Genomic DNA, 22556 nt, shown 5'->3' on the forward strand with positions numbered 1-22556 from the left:
TCTCCCCTCAGCCCAAATATTCTTCTCCCATACTTATAATAGGAAATGATTTCTATTTCCTTAACTTTGAATGTCACTTTATCAGGGAAGTCTGTACTAATTCCAAGAACTAGATTAATTCAGTTTTAAATGCTTCCATAATGCCCCATCCTAATCATTTGTTTAAAATTGATATTTCCTCTAGGTATATCGGCACAGACTAGGCCTGCAATGACTCTTGAATTCATGGCAAGATCTACTTCAGAACACACTTGGCCTGCCGTCTGCCATAACTTTCTGCTTTTCTGAGAGTGACAAACCACCTCTACCACTCCCTCCTCCCTTAATTACAAGGGAAAAGGATGTTTTGTGGATCATTTAGGTGCATTGGTAATTGTAAGAGGAATTTAGATAAACAAAGACACTAAAGGTTCAGGCTTCAGAGAGTAAAGTGGCTTTGGGACTCATCTTTTAGCTTCTTTTCTCTATTTCTCACAAGGCAGCTGCTACAGTTAGAAGAGCTACAGATGCTACAGAAGGGAAGGGCCCAAGTTTTGGAAATATTAAGTAAACTTTTAAGTAAATCTTTTCTTAGGTCTTGGAGCAAATATTTGTTTTTCCTGTTGTTTTCTTGATGTTTCTTTCTTCTCTAGTGCTTTTTAAATAAACATTTATTTATTTATTTATTTATTTATTTATTTATTTATTTATTTTACTAGTCAGGTTGACTTTCTTGTACTGGTTAAAAATAATTTTATGGGGCGCCTGGGTGGCGCAGTCGGTTAAGCGTCCGACTTCAACCAGGTCACGATCTCGCGGTCCGGGAGTTCGAGCCCCGTGTCAGGCTCTGGGCTGATGGCTCAGAGCCTGGAGCCTGTTTCTGATTCTGTGTCTCCCTCTCTCTCTGCCCCTCCCCCGTTCATGCTCTGTCTCTCTCTGTCCCCAAAATAAATAAACGTTGAAAAAAAAATTTTTTTTTAAAATTTAAAAAAAAGGAAGGAATGCCATATTTACACATTTATTCATTGCATAATGAGGTTGCTAATTTTATTTTTTAAAGTTTATTTATTTATTTATTTTTGAGAGAGAGAGCACAAGCGGGGAGGGGCACAGAGAGAGACACACACAGAATTCAAAGCAGGCTCCAGGCCCTGAGCTATCAGCACAAAACCCAACACGGGGCTTGAACCCACAAACCATAGGATCATGACCGAGCCGAAGTCGGCCACTTAACCGACTAAGCCACCCAGGGGCCCCCTGAGGTTGCTAATTTAAAAATCTTTCAAATTACTTCTAGCCCTCTGGGATGTCGGATAACCTGGTCCCATTGCTATTCCTATTAAGCATTTGCTCTTGTAAACCTTGTGTGCATAGAGGCTGCAGGACCCCAAGACCTTAATACAGAAGTAAAAATATCAGGGATCTTTGCCCAGGGCAGTTCTGTTAAATCCGCAAAGATAATTTATGCATTGTGAGCAAATGCCTATAACCTCCTAAAACATTGCATACCCTCTTCACCTAAACTGTGAAAGCTTCAGATTAAATGAAGGTTAATCATGTTTCCCACTGTGTTTTGTTTCACAAAGTACAAAATGTAGAGCAAAATAACCTGGAAGGTATACATTAGAATTAACTTTTAGTCTCTTTTGGGGGTAAGGGATTGTTTAGTTTGGATTTGAATTCCTGGAAAACCTAGTGCTTCCCTAAGATAATACACTTGACAGCCTATATTGAACATATTGAATTGATTAGGAGATAAGCTTATGCTTTTTTGGATAGCTTCCTATTTGAATATTGTCTTTTTTCTTATTTTCCTTCACTGTAACTAAGTTAGATATCTCTCTGCTTTTATAACAATCAATAAATAGCTTTTATTTTTAACTTGTGATTTTGCATCATAATTACTAGATTATGTGTCTATGTCCTCTACTAAATTGCCTGTTGGCAAGGCAACAATCTTATTTTCCTTGTAACTAGGTCTATGGCAGGCACTAAGTTATTACCTTCTGAGTGAATGAATGAATATGTATTTGTTTTTGTCTTTGAAACATCCATTGCTTCTTTGTAATATTGAATGTGTAACCTCAGAGGATGTTAAGTAACAGTTGTTAAGCAATTGGTCTTTTTCTTGTTCCTAAAATCACTCATACTCTGAAGCAGTCAGTCCTTTCATATATTTTTAAATATCACACTAAGGGATGTATTTTGTGGGAAATCAAACAAGGGCTGTATTAGTCATTCAGGCTACCATAATAATTACTATATAGACTTTTATATAGACCTATAAAAACAGAAAATTTGTTTTCTGACAGTTCTGGAGGTTGGGAATTCCAAGATCAAGTTCCTGGCCAATTGAGTTTCTAGTGAGAGCTATCTTCCTGATTTGCAGATGGCCACTTTCTTTCTGTATCCTCACATGGCAGAGAGAGACAGAGCATGAGAGCAAGAGCTTGGGTGTTTCTTCTTGTAAGGACACTAATCATATCAGACTAGGGCCCCACCCTATGACCTCATACAGTCTTAATGACTAACTCTAAATACATTTACATTTGGAGTTAGGGCTTTAACATATGAATTTTGAGAGGATACAACTCAGTCCATAGCAGGTGCATCAGAAAAAATTTTAAATTAAAGATCTATTTTTAATGCTGAAAAGCATGATTGACTATGAGAAATCTGAGAGAGAACTCACCAAAACTACAAATTTGTGCCAGAGCACTTTCTTCCACAAGTTTCCTACCCCTCAGATGAGAAGAGGATAGGAAAAACAATGCATCTTCCACTCAGTACCCTACATTAGATTCTGAGTTCCTGATCACAAGCCAGAAAGTGGAGTCAGGGTGGTAGAAAAGTTCATAGAACTGACCAGGATGAGGAAGCTTTGTTTCTTCTGATTCTGATTTTTTTTTCCTTCTCATAACATTTAGTTTACAAAATTATGCATAGTAATTATAACAGATTAAAGGAAGTTTGAGAGAAGGCAAATTTAAATGCCAAAAAGTAGGGTCTGGAACGCTGGATTAAGTGGAAATTAATATAAGAAGTAAAGGATTATCAGGGAAATACAAATCAAAACCACACTCAGATATCACCTCATGCCAGTCAGAGTGGCTAAAATGAACAAATCAGGAGACTATAGATGCTGGAGAGGATGTGGAGAAATGGGAACCCTCTTGCACTGTTGGTGGGAATGCAAATTGGTGCAGCCACTCTGGAAAACAGTGTGGAGGTTCCTCAGAAAATTAAAAATAGACCTACCCTATGACCCAGCAATAGCACTGCTAGGAATTTACCCAAGGGACAAAGGAGTGCTGATGCATAGGGGCACTTGTACCCCAATGTTTATAGCAGCACTCTCAACAATAGCCAAATTGTGGAAAGAGCCTAAATGTCCATCAACTGATGAATGGATAAAGAAATTGTGGTTTATATACACAATGAAATACTACATGGCAATGAGAAAGAATGAAATATGGCCCTTTGTAACAACATGGATGGAACTGGAGAGTGTCATGCTAAGTGAAATAAGCCATACAGAGAAAGACAGATACCATATGTTTTCACTCTTAGGTGGATCCTGAGAAACTTAACAGAAACCCATGGGGGAGGGGAAGGAAAAAAAAAAGAGGTTAGAGTGGGAGAGAGCCAAAGCATAAGAGACTCTTAAAAACTGAGAACAAACTGAGGGTTGATGGGGGGTGGGAGGGAGGGGAGGGTGGGTGATGGGTATTGAGGAGGGCACCTTTTGGGATGAGCACTGGGTGTTGTATGGAAACCAACTTGACAATAAATTTCATATATTGAAACAAACAAACAAAAAAGAAGTAAAGGAAGCTCAAGGTATACCAGGAAGCAGTAGCTCCCTTAATCACATGGCTTTTTCCACATTTGACATTTTCCTTTCTTGGACATTCCCTGAGCATCAATAGTTATCTTTTGATGAGAGAAAAAAAGTTTATAGGATGTGTTGAACTTTTTGGGGTAAAGGCAAGTGTTGGATTTTCTGAGTATTTCCTTATGCAATGAACCCTGTATCTGTGAAATTCATTTTGCTTTTCCATTTCAACTCTGGTTTAGATATCACATGTTCCTTATTTCTTTTAAATTTCTTTTCTTTTAAATTTTGTACTTACATTGTTTAAAACTAATTTTTGATTTTTTAGTTGGACTAAAAATTAAGTCTGAGGAGTAAAAAAAAATTCTGTAATTTGCCAAGGAAGAAACTGAGGCTCATGGTTTGTGCAACACATGAGATCACATACCTACCCATGGGTAAAGCTGTGGTTCATATCCAAGAGTGACTAACTCCCAAGACTGTTGTGTTTTCATATACAACACTTCAATGTCTACCAAGAAAAACATTTATATTTCTCTACTTGACAAGCATAAGCCCTGTCTTCATAAACCATTAGAAATAATTATAGTCTTCACGGTGGGGCAGAAAGCAGTTTTCTTCTTTGATGTATGTCTTGTAGGGAAGAATAACAGTTTAACTATGATTTTAACTTGTTATTCATTAGTTTACATCATGTTGAGCTTTTCTTCTTCCTGCTTTCCTCTGAAGAGTTTTAGTGCAATACATGTCACCACAAATTTGATTAGATTAACTAGCATTTCATTGTGCTTTGCTTCAGACTTCCCTCCTTGTTGCCTCAGGTGCTAGCTTTTTAGGATTTCCTGCAGTGATCAGCAACTAAGGAGATTTGCACTTTTGACATCCTAACAGGTAAATTAACTTCATGATCCATCAAATTACACTGGAGTTGTCATAATTCTGAGTTGTGACATGCAACCCTTGTAAAGTATTTTAAGAGGTTTGAAGATTAATGATACATAAACATGTATGTTTATAACATTATATGCCACTCTTTGCATATGCTATAGAAAAAAAAAACCCTGTCATTTTGTCAAAGAAAAATTCCTAGGTATGATCAATAACATATTGGAAAAAATGTGTAATATGCTATGAAAAATTGTTATTTAAGCATTCGTATAGGAAAATTATATGACCCAGGACTATTTTATGTGGAAAGAAAATGGTGTTAGATTTGGGTTCAAGTACTGGTTTTTCTAAGTATTGTTTGTATAGCCTTAATCAAGCCTTAGTTTACTCCCATCTAAAAACTTTTAATTAACAATAATAATACTTTCCAGATTTTATTTCTAACAAATATTAATTATAATTTTTGACAAACATATTTGACCAAATATTTGAAATAAAATAGTACACAAAAAGAGGTGGTCTTGCTGTGAGTTAAGTTTTAAGTTTAATTTGAATAAACAAATTCTACAAGGAGTAATAGACATCCTGGAAATAATATAAAACTAATCCAGGCTGAGGGTAAGGTAGTTCTGAAAAAGCAACATACTTCTTAAAAGACAAAACTCAAAACATGACTATACTAAATAATATCCACGTGGGGAAAAAGGCCTAGAGACATGAAGCTCTTTGGAAATAGATAAAGGCAATATTATTTAGATTATGGCATTTTAGGAGTTTGGACTCTATCCAGAGAGCAAAGAGAATTTACTTAGGGTTTGGTTCATTTATTTACTTATTAATTCAACAACTCATGTTAGGCACTCTTCTGGGTTCAAACAAACAACAATACCAAAAATTATTACCCTCATGCTTACATTCTAGTGGGGGAAGACAACCTAAATATAATTGATTACATTTGAAGCAAGAAAATCAATGCTATTGGGGGGAAACAAGATTTAAAATATGGGGCAAAGGTAATAATAGTCTGTAATTTTAGAAAAACAAATCCAGAATGGCAGCCACGTACTGAGTAGATAGGAAATAGAGGCCAGAGAGTGGTCAGACCATACAGGATTCTTTAGGTCATTGTAAGGGTCATTGAATAATTTTTTTGGCAGAGAAGTAACATTATCTGTTTTATATTTTATTTTATTTGTTTACTTATTTTAATGTTTATTTATTTATTTTGAGAGAGAGAGAGCAAGGGAGGGGCAAAGGAAGAGGGAAAGAGAGAATCCCAAGCAGGCTCTGCACTGTCAGCATAGAGCCCCACAACTGGGCACCATCTCATCAACCACAAGATCATGACCTGAGCTGAAATCTAGAGTAGGCCACTCAACCAACTGAGCCACCCAGGTGCCCCTCTGTTAGCTTAGCTACTGATTTGAGAAAAAATAGTGGAATGGCAGTGGTAGAAGTTGAAAAATCAATTAGGGGCAGTTGCAATGCCAAGATAAGCAATAATAACCAGGGTGGATTTGACCAGCTTCAAGGGCAAGTTGTGGACATTATCTTGGATATTTTTTGAGGGACATTGAGCATTTAATATTTCCTAACAGTTTGAATGTATGAGAAAATAGAACATTCAAGGAAGACCCCAGCATCTTTATCTAAGCAACTGGAAGTTTGAAATAACTATTAATGACATATTGAAAAATGCAGCTTAAACATGTTTGGGTAATGTAATATTAAGAGTTTAAATTTTGACATAATCCTATTTGAGATATCTAATCGATTTTCAAGTGGAGATGATAAACAGTGAGTTAAAGATATCTTTCTGGAATTTAGGGAGAAAAACTATAAATTTGGTCATTTTTAAAGTCACTTGATGGGTGACATCACTAAAGAAATGCTTGTAGAGCAACATGGAAGTCGCAAATTGGATTCATGGAATATTTTAATGTTAAGAGTTCTGGAAGAAGATGAAGAATTAGAAAACTAACTTAAGAAGAAGAGACTAGTTAAGTAAGAGGGAAACAGGGGAGTGTGTTTGCCTAGAAGGCAAGTGAGGAAAGTGATCCCAGGAGGGAGGGAGTGTCAAATTCCACTGAAAGTTTGGGTAAGTTGAAGACTGAGAATTGACCTTTAGATCTAACAAGGTGGGACTATTGATGATGCAAGTAAAATTAAGTTTCTGTAGAGTTGGTTTCTGATTTGTGAAACTAGAGCATCTTTGTCATACTAAGCAACCTGTAGATAATAATAATAATATCTAGACAAACTATTTTAAGATATTTTAAAAGAAAACAACTATTTGAAGAAACTGGAGAGCAACCCCAAAAGGCAGAAACTATAGGGAATGTGATCTTTGAAAAAAGAAAATGCTATCAGATGAGATTTTTGAATTTGCAATTTTTTGTGTGTCATGATGGAAAGTCTCAGTGGGGGATGGGGATAGTAGAAGATGAAGTCTTCACGTCTTACGTTTTCAGAAGTCAGAGTTCAGAGTTGGCAGAGTAGTTGGAAAATTTAAGAGGAAAACTTACAGAGGGGAGTGAGCCTTTCCTTAATCTATGCAATAACTAAAACCTATTGTGAAACTCTACCAAAATCTTTTGTCTTCCCACTGAGCTACACATGTAGAGAAGGTTCCCGTTCTTCTGGTAAAATCAGCAGCTGGAAGAAAGAAATGGCACATACTTCAGCTCCTGCCTACTGCAGAAGATAGATTTTTCAGTTTCAATCTAACTGCCTACTAAAGCAAAACCTCAGCACCTTTCAAAGAAAAGTAAATTCAGAATATCTATAATGCATAAAACACACTGCCAAGCATACAATAAAATATTACTAGGCAAAAAGTAGCAGGAAAAAGTTACTCGATAAAATAGCAGTCAATACAAAATCTAAGATGATCCAGATGTTAGAAGTAATAGACAAGGACTTTCAAGCAGTTAATATTAATATGTTCAAGAACGAAAAGAAAAACCAAATAATAATGAACTGACAGGTGGGGATTCTCACCAGATGAAGTATGAAAAAGAACCAAAGGAAAATTTTAGAATTAAAAACAAGTAGTATTACTAGGAAAAAAAGACAGTTCATACATATAAAAGGATCAATATTGCAGGAAGATACAATTATAAGTATAAATGAACCTAATTATATAACTTGAAAATACTGGAAGAAAAAACTGACAAAAGGGAGAAATAGACAAAACTATAATCATAATCATAATTGTAGCTTTATACACATCTCAGGAAATTATAGAACTTGACAAACTCTCAATAACAATACTGATTATACGAATGGTTCTATCTTCCACCTTCATTTTCTGATACAACAATTGCAGAATCAACATTTATTTATTTATTTATTTAATTTAAACTTTTTAAAATATTTATTTATTTTTGACAGAGAGAGACAGAGCATGAGTGGGGGAGGGGCAGAGAGAGAGGGAGACACAGAATCTGAAACAGGCTCCAGGCTCTGAGCCATCAGCACAGAGCCGACACGGGGCTCAAACTCAACGGACAGTGAGATCATGACCTGAGTTGAAGTCATATGCTCAACCGACTGAACCACCCAGACACCCCGAATCAACATTCTTTTAAAGTATATACTGAATTTCATGGAGGTAGAGCATGTGCTAGACTATTAGGCAGACTAATTTTTAAAAAAATCATCTATTAAAATTGTATAGAACCTTTTCTTTATTAACATGGCATTAAATATTAAGATAACAGTACAAGAGGCAGGCATTGAGACAGTACTTTTGGAGGCAATTTGCTGTAACAAGGTAGCTAGAAAGGCAGTGGGATCCAAAAACTGTTGTTGTTGTTGTTGTTTTTGTTTTAATCCTGGTAGATTATAATTGATTGGTGAGGAAAAACTTGTGGTATAGGAGAAGATACTTTGAGGTCCTTTCACAGATGAATGGGCATGGGTTCTAGCTGACCTTATATAAGAGCAGACATGGTTTACTTACAGTAACACAAGAGAAAGCAGTTTATGTGTAATGATGCTGGTACATGGGATGGTGGGAATTTGTAGAAATTTGTGTGTATGTCTTAACAGAGAAGTGAACTGACTACATTTGTGTCTTAGAAAAACTTTTTGTCATAACATGCATAGAGAATTATTGTGTTCAGGGTTATGGGTAGCCATACCCATTAGGAGGTGGCTGTAACCCAAATAAGAAATGATGATGGCATGACATAGTCTAGAGTTAGTGAGTATATAAACAATTGATACATTTGAAAAATATTTGGAATGTGGAGGCAATAGGACTTGACAAATGATAGACAAATAGAGGGATTCAGAGGAATTGAGGAATATGTCCAGGAGTTTGATTTAGGCAGTTGGCTTTACTAGATAGATAAAATGCATGAGAAAGAACAAAGCTGGAAACATATGGTTTAGCTTTGGAAATGGTTAGGTAGGTAGATTTATCGTTCTGCCAAGACATCTGGGTTGACAGTAGAGATTTGGTGATCATCAGCATACAGATTTTCATTGCAGCTAGCCACAGGGTTGTTGAGATCTCTAAGGAAAGTTGTGGAAAGTGAGAAGGGAAGGGAATGGAAAAGAGAAGAAAATCAATGGTCCACTGAAAAACCTTGATTCATTGAGTAATTCTTGTGGGCTATGCATTATTAGATAAGTACTTTATATGTACTAACACATTAATCTTTACAGCAGTGCCATAAGATATGCATGCTTATTTCATTTTAAAAATGAGGAAACTGAATCAGAAGAATATGATCTGGAATATTTAGATAGAGTGGCTCTGAAAGTGAAAGGAATACCAAGAAAGTATGGTAACCCTGAAGTCAGTAAGGGTTTTAGGAAAGAGGTGATGTCATCTCCTGAGAGTGAGAGGGAATTGCTGTGATAATAGAGTTGAGAGCAATGGAGAAGATTTTTAAATAGGTACTCTAATTGCTATGAGTACTAGAAGGTGAGAAAGATTGTGGGGATATATTTTGGGACCAGTTGATTATGGAGATCGTGATGGTTTGCTTGATCCCTGTTGGCATTTTCCCAGGCATGTAACCAAATAAAAAAGATGCAAGGGGGATATGGACTTTGTGAAAAAATGAACAAGGTAATCAACTATGTTGAGGGATAAAGACAGAATAGAGCTAATAAGGATATAAAAATGTTGTTAAGGACTGGAAGTCTCAGCAAGATCATAAAGCAGGTTTATTGGCAGTTAGGCAAAATATTTGGAGGTTGGTGTCTGAAACCAGAGTATAGGAGTTTAATGTTTCAGAACTCAAGCACTTTTTAATGATGGCAAGTTTCAAGAACGATTATTGGAATTAGTGGGGATTAAGGCAACTGGAAATGAAGAGGTCAAAAATATGAGCAAATAGAGTATTGGATGACTTTCTTCCATGGATTAGAAATGTCCAGAATGCTAGCAAGGCTTGGGATGGAGAAGAAAACTGCGAGTGCAGAGTCAAATGCAGAGATTGAGCTGGAGGCATAATGAATTGGTTGGTGAGACCAAAGAAATAGAAAAAAGATCTATGTCCAGTTTCCAAAGAAAAGGCACTTTTACAGGAAAATGGAGGAATGATGGTACAAAAGTGTTAGTGTGGACTGAGTAAGAAACAAGCCCACCTCCTAACCTGAATATCTGGTCCATAATAAGAACTCAAACGAATTACTGTTAGTCTAATATGTCCTTTATATATATTGGCATGCTTTTTATTTATGTTGTTATTGATACAAATGCTACTACTGGCCATGAAGTGAACCATTTTTTCCCAGGGGAAATTTAAAAATCTAATACTGTATGCTTGATTCATGAAATATAAATTGTTATGGAAAGTATACTAAAAATTCTGTAATTTTATGTCCTAAAAAAATTTAAAGGGTGAATGCATAATTTTAATTCCATTGTATGGAATTTTTTTACGCTTGGCTTTATTTTGTCCTTTGAGGTACAGCAGTGAATTAAGATTTTATTGGATTTTAAAGATTGAAATAATTTTCATTATGCAATAGAATGTCTTAGAAACAATCTTTTTCAGATACTTTTTTTTAAAAAGTCACATCAGATATCAACTGTTATAACTTTCCATGGGTTAGAAATTTATTTGTGTGTTAATCCCCACAAAAATTGCTTGACAAATATTAGTGAGATTTAATATTTAGGGGATAAAGGTTTATTTAAATTATAATTAAATGATTATTTTTAAATTTAAAGGCAAATACACACAATTTTGGCCAAATAAAACTTGTGAAGTATTTATTAGCTTAGGATAACATTATTATCTTCAAAAATGGTGAAAGTAACTGAAAAACTTTTTTAAAAGCACACATATTTTTCGACAATAGATGAATATCCCAAATATTCATGTTAAATTTATCTTAAAATTAATATTGATGTTAGTAAAAGAATCATGAATTCAGGCTTGCATCTTAACTGGGTTTAAAATACATAACACATGGGCGCCTGGGTGGCTCAGTCGGTTGAGCATCTGACTTTGGCTCAGGTCATGATCTCGCGGTCCGTGAGTTCGAGCCCTGCGTCGGGCTCTGTGCTGACAGCTCAGAGCCTGGAGCCTGTCTCGGATTCTGTGTCTCCCTCTCTCTGACCCTCCCCCGTTCATGCTCTGTCTCTGTCTCAAAAGTAAATAAACGTTAAAAAAATTTAAAAATAAATAAACAAAATACATAACACATAAACTGATTTGGATATATGCTATTAGGAGCCAGGGATGCCACAGACCTGAGATTACTTCATAATTTTGTCCGAACTTTGCTCTTTGTACTTCCTTCCATATCCCGGAGGACAAACCTTTTCACCAGGACCTTTATGTTTTGTTCAGTCCTCGAAAGGACATGACCTATTTCAATCTAGAGAGTCTTTCTCCCAGGAAAAGCATGGTCACTGACACAAGTATGGCTGCTGTGCCTTCATCCTGTAGATTCCACATTGAGGCAGAGTCCTTTTTTTTGGATTTGATTGGACGTTGCAGATGAAATTTCTGGTCAGATATTTTTGGGCCAGCTCTAAACCTAAGGCCCAGTTTGCTTCCCTTTCTTTCCTGACCCTCAGATGAGTTGCTAGTATCATCACAGCAGAAGAGTCATTGCCAGTGTACATGTGATTTTATCGTTGGGGAATTTCTTTACTTTGTCATATAGTTACATAATTTAATCTACCAATTTGTACCAGAGGCAGAGTATATCTTTGATAGAGCTATCTCTTGACAACTCATCATCCAAAAAAATCAGTTATAATGGCAGTAATTCTTCCTTTGATCTTCTCTTATCACATTCTACATTAGAGTTGAATGTGAGTCACTGCTATCATTTGAGAGAAACAGATGTTTTTGTAGAAAATATATTTCAGTTATAATCAAATAACAACTATTAATATTTTTATATTTAAGAGCTATCTTGAACTTTGCAACATTTTTATTAAGATTTCACACTTCTTTCTTTACCTTCTTTCCATTCCTCCCTTTCTGTCTTCCAGCCACCATGACAGGAATGGAAACCATGCTTACCTATTTTTTTTCTAATATCACTGGAAGTTTTGCTGGTTTTCATTGTTACATCTTATCCTATTCCCATACTCTGAAGATAGTTGTCCTTCAGTATCTCCTTCTGGAATGCTTCTGTTTTTCTGTACTTATTTTACTTTTCACTGACATCTCAAAAGTAATGTGTACAAAACTAAACTTTTAGTTGTATCCCCCATGTCTGGATATCTGATTGTACTTAGAGTAAATCTCCTAGCCAATGGCCTACAAGAAGGTATGTTACCTCTCTGCTGCCACCTCTCCCATCATTTCCTGCCACATTCCATTGGGTCTAGCAACATTAATATTTATTCATTTCTTGAATACAGGAAGCACATTCACAACGCAGGATACCATCCAGCCTGGCGTCGTTGGCCATCATGTTCTTCCTTTCCATCTCAGTTTAACTGTTACATCTTTAGCAAGTCCATTTCCAACCATTCCTCTAAAGTTATAATTTCCCATGTCCAATATTTCTTATGTTGTCATCCCAGTTGTTTGTTCTTAATAGCACTATTTAGTCTATTGTGAAATTATTTTGTTTTATCTGTAAGAGTTTAAGCTCTAGGAAGGTAGAAATCATGATGATATTGCATATGCTTATTATCCCTATCACCTAATTTAATACTTGGCAAATATACAATAAATATTTGATGAATGTATCTTAAGAATTTATTTTGTTAGGGTACTTCCTTTTTATTGTCTTTCAACACCATGGTGTTGGCCTTACTGGAGTGTGTTACCAAAGGAACTAGTCTAGACTTGGAGTAGCTCCTCTGGGAAGACCCAAACTTCTCTTGCCTAGGAACAGCTTATTTCATCCTGTACTCTGCAACATACCCACAGGACCTGATCAATTTGAATTTTCTTAATATCTCTGTTATCAATTCACTTTTTGTCTACATGTGTATCTCTTCAAATAACATAATGACTTATCCCCCTATTATTTGTTTCATTTTGAAACCATGTCATAATAATTACCAAACTACATAGTAATAATAAATAGATTTTTAATTGACAGAGAATTCTATCTCCATTAATGACATAATAATCTTGAGTATAGGTAGTTCCCCATAGCTGTCTACTAACAGTTTGTGGGTAAATTAACATTATAATCATACTTTCCCACAAAAGTTATATTTGTGGTTGTTAAGCTCCCTGACTAGTCTTCAAGCTAGTTCTTTAAGCATATTCAATATGCCTAAAGTAAAATCTTAATACTATGATTTCAAACAAGATATTAGTTAAAATATTTTTCATTCTGTAAAAAATAAGGCTTTGAGGTAAGGTTCATGTATGCAACACTATATTTGTTCAAGTAGTGGGGGTATGTAACAGAATCACTTGTGAGGCTTTTTCCCCCAGCTTTACTGAGGTATAATTGAGAAATAAAAATTGTAATATATGTAAAGTGTACAATGTGATGATTTGGTACACATATACATTGTAAAAGGATTCTTGCAGGGCATTTAAAGTACACAAATGACTAGGTCCAATCTGGGAGATTATAAATTAGTAGGTCTGGATTATGATTGTTGGTGTTTGTGCCTTGTTTAAAAGCTTCACAGGTGATTCTGATACACATCTTTTTTTTTTTTCAACGTTTATTTATTTTTGGGACAGAGAGAGACAGAGCATGAACGGGGGAGGGGCAGAGAGAGAGGGAGACACAGAATCGGAAACAGGCTCCAGGCTCTGAGCCATCAGCCCAGAGCCTGACGCGGGGCTCGAACTCCCGGACCGCGAGATCGTGACCTGGCTGAAGTCGGACACTTAACCGACTGCGCCACCCAGGCGCCCCTGATACACATCTTTTAAGAACCAACACGCTAGGTAACTTGCTACCTAAAATTTAAAATCCATGAATTAATGGAGTTTGGGGGAATGTAGGGCAGGAAAAGGTTAAGAGTCTTGATGGTGTGCATATTAAAGCAGTCTTAATTTGGTGTTTGGGATCGTTTCTATTTTCTTAACCCATTTTATATATTAGAATTTGGTAATGTCTCCATATAAGACTACTTGCCTTTTCTTTACCTCTAATCTATTCCTATAATGACATTTTTTTTTGCTTTTATGAGGATATTGTGTAGCTTGCTTTGGTTTACAAGGAAAAACTGTTCTTAGATTTTAGTTCCTTTAACCTCTTGGTCTATGTTATAGACAAACCACTCTTAATGGTCTCTATAGGAACAGAATGTAGGCCTTCATAAGGGAAAAAAAAAGATTTGATAAAAGTTCTTTATACAACTGGCAAAATGTTATTTTAATTAACCCCCACTTTATTCTGCTTACATGTTGTTTTTCAACTAAGAAAGTTAATGTATTCAGCTTATCAAACACAAAATCAAAACTAGATTTAATTATAGTGAAATTTGGAATATATGAAGATGGCAAAGAGGTTAAGATGAAATTTATGACAATTCACTTCTTATAAATTATTTGATAGTGTTTCTTCTTGAGGGGAAAATAAATAAAGGCTGTTATTAAATCCTAAGTGTATCTAGCAATAGGCAGTGGTAATTTCAATCCCTGTGACTATTTCTCAGGGACCCTAAAGGGCAGTTCAAATGAGCATGCAGTAACAGAGGGCCCCTTTTGTTGACCTTGGACATCAGCATCTGTGCAGAGATTTAGGGATAATACTTTTGTATGAGGAAGCTTTGGCACACTATTATTAAGAAATAGTACCATGGGGAAAGAAAAGAAATAGGAGAACTGTAATTTTTTCACTCATATGTAATAAAAATATTTATCATAATTCAACTCCTATAAATCTAAAGTGTGTTAGTGCTACTGAGTTAGGTAGAAAATATAAGAGTTTGTTCTATATAGAATCTTGAGCTACATAGCCTCAAAGATAAGGAGTAATGGAAGAGAGCAAAAATATTACTGTCCTGCAGTTTGTTTACAATATGCCTCTTCCTCAGACTTCCTTGTCCATGTTTCTAATTTTGCTTCCACTAGCCATCTGGCTGAAAAGCCAAGTCATTTACTACTGTTAATAAATCTATTTATATTCATATCTTGGACTACTTTTCCCTCCACACAGAATGGATGGTCTGACACTGTTTGAAGCTCTGTGCATTGGGAGGGTTTCCCTTCACCACTTACTTCAGGGCCACCCATGAATGAGGCAGTGGTACAGTAACAGTGTTTTCAAAATGTTCATAGTTCCCTGTTGTAGGCTTGTGCTTGTTTTATGATACTAGGTTCTGTCCTGTGAGTGTCCTGTTGAGGCTTTCTGGAGATTCCACACAGAATTTTAATCTATTACTTGTATACATGGAATGTGCTGGTATATGACCTAAGTGGTGTCCTGGACCTTATACCCTTTCTTACCTTGTGCCACACTCAAAAGTGACCTTCTGTAACACCTAAAAAAAAGATCAACACAATTATCCCAAGTATGTCATATGCTGTCTCCAATATCTGAAGAGATCTACCAAATGCTTCTTCCTGACACAAGGTGTAATAACTTGTCCTTCACATCAGAGCATGCCCCAGACCAGTGAACTCCTGAAACTTCTATTGATATAGCAGGTATCTCCTGTCTCCTGGAGCATATATCTGACTAGATCATCCAAAGTACGTGTCCCGGGGCGCCTGGGTGGCGCAGTCGGTTAAGCGTCCGACTTCAGCCAGGTCACGATCTCAGAATCCGTGAGTTCGAGCCCCGGGTCAGGCTCTGGGCTGATGGCTCAGAGCCTGGAGCCTGTTTCCGATTCTGTGTCTCCCTTTCTCTCTGCCCCTCCCCCGTTCATGCTCTGTCTCTCTCTGTCCCAAAAATAAATAAACGTTGAAAAAAAAAAAATTCAAAGTACGTGTCCCTTACCACTCATCAAGTACAATTCACATCATATCATCAATACAATGGCCTATCTAGTATTATGTGGAGTATCCAGATGATTCAGGTTCCTTTGGACTATCCTGTGACAAAAGGTTAAATTTACCCCTGAGGGAAAACAACAAATGCATATGTTTTCTATCACATGTGAACGGAAACTGATTCTGATTTTCCTCGTGGATATGGAAGAGGATGCATTTTCTGGACCAGTAGCTTCACAGCTCATGCCAGGACAATGTGAAGACATTTTAGTACAGATACATCTGGTATGCTAGCTATACTAGGGCTACCACATGGCTGAGTTTTCAGTGGTCCACTCTCATTTGCTATGATCTATCTATTTTATCTTTTATTTTTGTTTTGCTTGGGACATACTGATGAAATAAATTGAGGTTTGGCAAAGACCAATACCCCTGCTTCTCAGAGAGTAAAACTAATAATATCTGCAGTTATCCCCAGGATTTGTTATTTTTTTATTTGCTAACTTGGTCTATTTCAGAGACATCTACCTGGCTTTTCTTACAGCAATAATCCTTATACCACTTGCCAGTGAATCAATGTGAAGGTTCTGATAGCTGTTAAATATGTCCATTTTAACTATATATTCAGGGACTGGGGAGATGACCACCAAGTGAGTCCATGGACCCAGTGAAAATCTATGAGCTAAACCTTGGCCAGGACTCCACTTATTATCCGATCCCATAATATCATGATCAGCTCAACTCCTGTATCCAACAGACCTTACAAAACATGGGTATTCTCCTTCCTCTAGGCTATGCTTACATGGTTATAAGGCCTCTTTGATTGTGGACTGTGGGAGATCACTCCTGTACACACTTGCCAAGGTATTGCCAAGTCATTCCTCAAACAGATTTGGCCTCTTTTTCAGCCAGTGCAGTCTTTGAGAATTGGTTGAGGTTTGAGAGGTGGGCAAGGAACTGATTTCATACTGGGGAGGCTGATTAGCCTTCTGTTCATCTATTCTTGATTTCTTTTTTAAAAAATGTGATTTATTGTCAAATTGGTTTCCATACAACAACCAGTGGTCATCCCAACAAGTGCCCTTCTCCCTGACTATCACCCACTTTCCCCTCTCCCCCACCCCCCCATCTACGCTTAGTTTGTTCTCAGTCCTTAAGAGTCTCTTATGGTTTGCCTCCCTCCCTCTCTGTAACTTTTTTTCCCACTTCTCCTCCACCATGGTCTTCTGTTAAGTTTCTCAAGGTCCACATATGAGTGAAAATATATGGTATTTGCCTTTCTCTCCTTGGCTTATTTCGCTTAGCATAATACCCTCCAGTTTCATCCACGTTGCTGAAAATGGCCAGATTTCATTCTTTCTCATTGCCAAGTAGTATTCCATTGTATATGTAAACCGCATCTTCTTCATCCATTTGTCAGTTAATGGACATGTAGGCTCTTTCCATAATTTGGCTATTGCTGAAAGTGTTGCTATAAACATTGGGGTACGTGTGCCCCTATGCATCAGCACTCCTGTATCCCTTGGGTAAATTCCTAGCAGTGCTATTATTGGGTCATAGGGTAGATGTATTTTTAATTTTTTGAGGGCTCTCCACACTGTTTTCCAGAGCGGTTGCATCAGTTTGCATTCCCACCAACAGTGCAAGAAGGTTCCTGTTTTTCCACATCCTCTGCAGCATCTATAGTCTCCTGATTTGTTCATTTTAGCCACTCTGACTGTCGTGAGGTGGTATCTCAGTGTGGTTTTGATTTGCATTTCCCTCATGAGGAGTGATGAGCATCTTTTCATGTGTCTGTTGGCCATCTGGATGTCTTCTTCGGAAAAGTGTCTATTCATGTCTTCTGCCCATTTCTTCACTGGATTATTTGTTTCTCGGGTGTGGAGTTGAGTTCTTTATATATTTTGTATACTAGCCCTTTATCCGCTATGTCATTTGCAAATATATTTTCCCATTCCATCAGTTGCCTTTTAGTTTTATTGATTGTTTCCTTTGTAGTGCAGAAGTTTTTTTCTTGATGAGGTCCTCATGGCTCATTTTTGCTTTTAATTCCCTTGCCTTTGAAGATGTGTCGAGTAAGAAATTGCTGCAGCTGAGGTCAGAGAGGGTTTTTCCTGCTTTCTCCTCTAGGGTTTTGATGATTTCCTGTCTCACATTCAGGTCCTTCATCCATTTTGAGTTTATTTTTGTGTATGGTATAAGAAAGTGGTCTAGTTTCATTCCTCTGCATGTTGCTGTCGAGTTCTCCCAGTACCATTTATTAAAGAGACTGTCTTTTTTCCACTGGATACTGTTTCCTGCTTTGTCAAAGGTTAATTGGCCATACATTTGTGGGTCCAATTCTGCGGTCTCTATTCTATTCCACTGGTGAATGTGTCTGTTTTTGTGTCAATACCATGCTGTCTTGATGATTACAGCTTTGTAGTAGAGGCTAAAGTCTGGGATTGTGATGCCTCCCGTTTTGGTTTTCTTCTTCAATTTTACTTTGGCTATTCGGGGTCTTTTGTAGTTCCATACAAATTTTAGGTCTGTTTGTTCTAGCTTTGAGAAGAATGCTGGTGCAGCGAGGTCAGCGGGGCAGTCCGTGGCAGGAAAAGGCAGTCCTTTATATTCCCGGATTTAGAGAGAACACATGGCCTGGAAACTTGAGGGACAGTAAGAAATGAAAATGAAATAGGTCAGCTTGTGTTCGTGGCTTAGGGCTGCATTTTAATTAAAACACAAAATTGTAGTCTTTTTTTTTTTTTTCCCTTGTGGTCCAGCATCTTACCTGGTGGATTACTCCAGCTCAGCCAGGGGGCGGATTTGGGGGATAAGGTCATCACGTGACACACGCCACCTCCTTTACAGGTTCACCGAGAGCCAGTGCGTTCCTTCCCACCGTGGTCATTTCTTGGCTCACAAGGGACAGCCCAGCTCCATTTCCTCATCCAAATCTGGCTGCCATGCCTGATCCCACACAACCACAGGCATCTTCCCAGGGGCGCGAAGTCAGGGAATTTGTGCCAGGACATTGCGAGTTTGGGTCCAGAACACTGGAAATAGTTCAAAAGCACACCAGCCATGGACAGTCCCAGTCCTGCAAACAGGAAGGGCACCATCACCAGAAGGCCAAGGGACATGGCAGTCCCCCTGCTGAACTCAGATCCCAGTGGTTCAGGGACCACCCTGTGACTCTCAGACACACTCGGAGGTCCATCTTCTGAGGCTCCAGAGAGTCTTCCAGGGCTGAAGGTGTGTGGCAGAGCCAGCTCCTCTGGCCTCTGCTGTTAAGTCTCTGTCCCATCCATGTGAGCAGAGCTGAGCCCTTGGCACCCTTAACGGGATCGCCTCCCTGGCAGCAGCGCGCCAGAGGCGAGCAGAAGTCCCGCAGCTGCGGCGACTCCAGGGCTCAAGGAGGAAACAGGGAAGGCGATATTTTCAGCCAATGTGCCCTGCCGCCACAGGCCCCCAGGAAAGCTTGATTATATAGTAAGCAGTACTCTTGGTGACTGTTTACCTATCCTTACTTTAGGATGTATTTTATGAACCATCGTCATTGATCCCTGTGAGTCAGATTCACCCCTAGCTGTCCTTAAGACTTTTTGCCTATTGCCGTAATCACTCTCACCTTTGCCTCTGCCAATTAAGTACTTCCATGTGTCCTCTGATATTCTGGAGGCCATTATCCCCATGAATATCATGGAGGCTAGTTCTTTAAGTTTATTCTACAGAATTTTTAAAAATGTGGGTGCCTCCCTCACAGAGGCATTCCTCATTGCTTTGGTAAACAGAATGTCTACTCCGGGAGAACACTATCAGGTGGAGGGTATTTTAGGCTTATGTAATGGGTATACTCTAGGATGCTTATTTCTCTGAGCCTTTTGATTCTTTCTTCCATAGTTCTGAAATCTTGTCTGTATTTAATGTGTGCCATTGCCTTTTCTGAGCTTCTAGTAGTGTGTTAGAATGTTCTCTAAGGGTTATTGCTAGGGAATTTAATTCAGAATCATGGGAGAATGCCCTATTTTTGACAGGATTTCCCCTATCTAGTTTCACATTGTATTCAGTGCTCTCAGGATCTATTCCCAGATTATGCATCTACTTCCTACTGCAAAACCAGTTAGATCCTATTACTCCTTTGTCATAAAATCACTTCCATAGCTGGCTAAACAGTATATCCCCTGTTAGGCTCTTTATGCCCCTTAGGAGATTTGACCCTCATGATTGGTCTGATAGACAGAAGGAGAGGTGGGAAACACTAAAGATGGTAACTGTTGTCCTACAAGCCATTTGCTTTGAGATCTCTTTATAATAAGTCTTTAAGCAAAGAGAAGCTGTTTTGGGGGGGAAGTGGGAGTATTTCTGGTAGCTCAACTAGGGTGCAAGTTTCTCAACTGTATCTACACAGGTATCCACATCTCAGATTTCAAGGTCCCAGTCCTTTCCTGACTTTGGCCTGTGAGCATTGCCTAGGCTGAGAATTCAGCTTTCTCTAATGCTGTTACTTTTACAATTAAGTCATAGGCCTAGTCTTCAGCTTAATTAGCTTTCCAACTGTAGTAGATGACAGTCTCTTTAAACCCTGCCAAGGAGGTCCTCTGACTCCAAGACTTTGCTTTAAATTATTCCTTAACTGATTGGATCCTGTTATATTTCTCCATGGAATTGGTAGCTTTCACAGCAATACCCACTCAATTGTGCACTAATTTTAGAGTTACTTTTTCCCCATACCTCTCAAATGCCAAAGATATTAAATAAGCTAGTGCATCTGTAACCTACATTTTTTTTCTAGATCACCACAGGTGAAAGTCTCAGAAAATGTTCTGCTTTGTCTTGCTAGGGACTATCAAATTTCACCTATGATCAGTGACTGGGTCCACATTGCTATTTGGCCAAAAGAAATCCAATTTTAAAACACGATCCATAGAGTCTACTCCCTGTACACTCCTGGCGCCAATAGTCTGAGGCCAGGTTTCCTAGTGGCAAAGCTTGAGAAAGCAATTTCTGTATGTGCCAAGGTTCTCAGGAAAAACCTGTAAGGGAGTGAGGGAAGAAGGCCAGGATGCAGGAAGAAGCTAGGCAATGATATGATTTCAAGTACAGTTCAGCCTGGTTCCACAGGGAGTTCTAAAACATAATCTGCACTAATGAGACATTTCTGTCCAAGAGCAAAGGGGCTGGTGGCAAGGTGGTTTACGCATGTCAGGGGCAATTCTTCAGGGAAGAGTTCCAGTGTGAGCTATAAGCAGTAGCTAGAGATGGTGGTAGCAGCCAGATATGGGGATTTAGAGGGAGCACCTACAGCATCTGCAACACCCAATGATAGAATATTGAGATATAATATAATGTTAATAGCTTGGCCTTTTGAGTTTTATAGACCTGAATTCATTTGGGCAAGATAATTAACCTTTCTGATTGTTTCTTCTACTGTAAAATAGGGATAATAACTCACCTTAAACATGAAGGGATTAAGCGAAGATGAATTTGTAAAGTAGCCCGTGCAGTACTTGGCTTATAATAGGTGCTAAATTAATGTTATGTTGGCCCAGAGAGTAGAACTTGGCTGTTTCACCCAGAAAAAATATGTATGTTTAATTCTATTTAACATAGAAAGTTAATCTATTTCTATTAATTACCTCAAAAAGAAAATGTAGCCCTATGCCTTTTTGTTCAGTGCAAAATAAATGAAAAAAAATCAGAAAAATGCACCATTTACATCACTTGTGGGAATAAAAGGATGTAATATTTAACCAGGATAAAGAAGCAGATATTGCATATGCATTAATCTATGTGATTAATATAGAAAGAAAATGAGCTATTGTTAGAACTTATTTTCTACATACTACTTAGTAAGTTTTGAAAACATTATTGGTAAAAAAGGTGTGCATGCTGTAAAATCCCTCATGCACAAATAAATCTCTGCATAATTCAGGATGTTACTTTGTCTTACTAGTTGCGCTTTGAGCATCTTAGTTTGAGTGTTTTGGTTTAGGATCAGGTTTTCAGTCAATTGATGTGATTTTGTGTGTGTGTGTGTGTGTGCACAGTTTTATTGAGGAACAAATGGCATACATCATTGTATAAGTTTCTTTTACATATATTGTGAAATGATCACTACAGTAGGTTCAGCTAACATTCATCTTGTCATATAGTGACAATAAAAAGAAAGGAAAGAAGAAAAGAAAAAGTAATTCTCCTTGTGATGACAATTCTTAGGATTTGCTCTCTTAATTTTCCTACATATCGTATAGCAGTGTTAGCTATAGTCATCATGTACATTACATATCTACTACTTACTTACCTTGTAACTGGAAGTATGATCCTTTTTATCATCTTCCTCCAATTCCCACTCTCCCAGTACTCCACTTCTGATCTATTTTTCTGATCTTTAAAAACTATTCCACATGTTAGTGTGATAATATAGTTATTTGTCTTTGCCTGTCTGACTTATTTCATTAGCATAATACCTTCAAGACTGAACCATGTTGCTGCAAGTGCGAGGATTTCTTTGTTTTATTATGGCTGAATGA

The 22556-nt window shown here is 37.6% G+C and overlaps 1 protein-coding gene across 1 annotated transcript in view; it reads left to right on the forward strand.

Moving 5' to 3' along the window:
* Positions 1 to 18873, forward strand: part of LOC122495982 (cyclic nucleotide-binding domain-containing protein 1-like) — a 157685-nt gene extending 138812 nt beyond the window's left edge. Inside the window, exon 5 of the mRNA XM_043602184.1 lies at positions 18807 to 18873. Within this exon, the coding sequence (XP_043458119.1) occupies positions 18807 to 18873 (67 nt within the window). The remainder of the gene's footprint in view (positions 1 to 18806) is intronic.
* Positions 18874 to 22556: the final 3683 nt, after the last annotated feature.

Source organism: Prionailurus bengalensis, chromosome F2, assembly GCF_016509475.1.
Source record: "Prionailurus bengalensis isolate Pbe53 chromosome F2, Fcat_Pben_1.1_paternal_pri, whole genome shotgun sequence".
Lineage (NCBI taxonomy): Eukaryota > Metazoa > Chordata > Mammalia > Carnivora > Felidae > Prionailurus > Prionailurus bengalensis.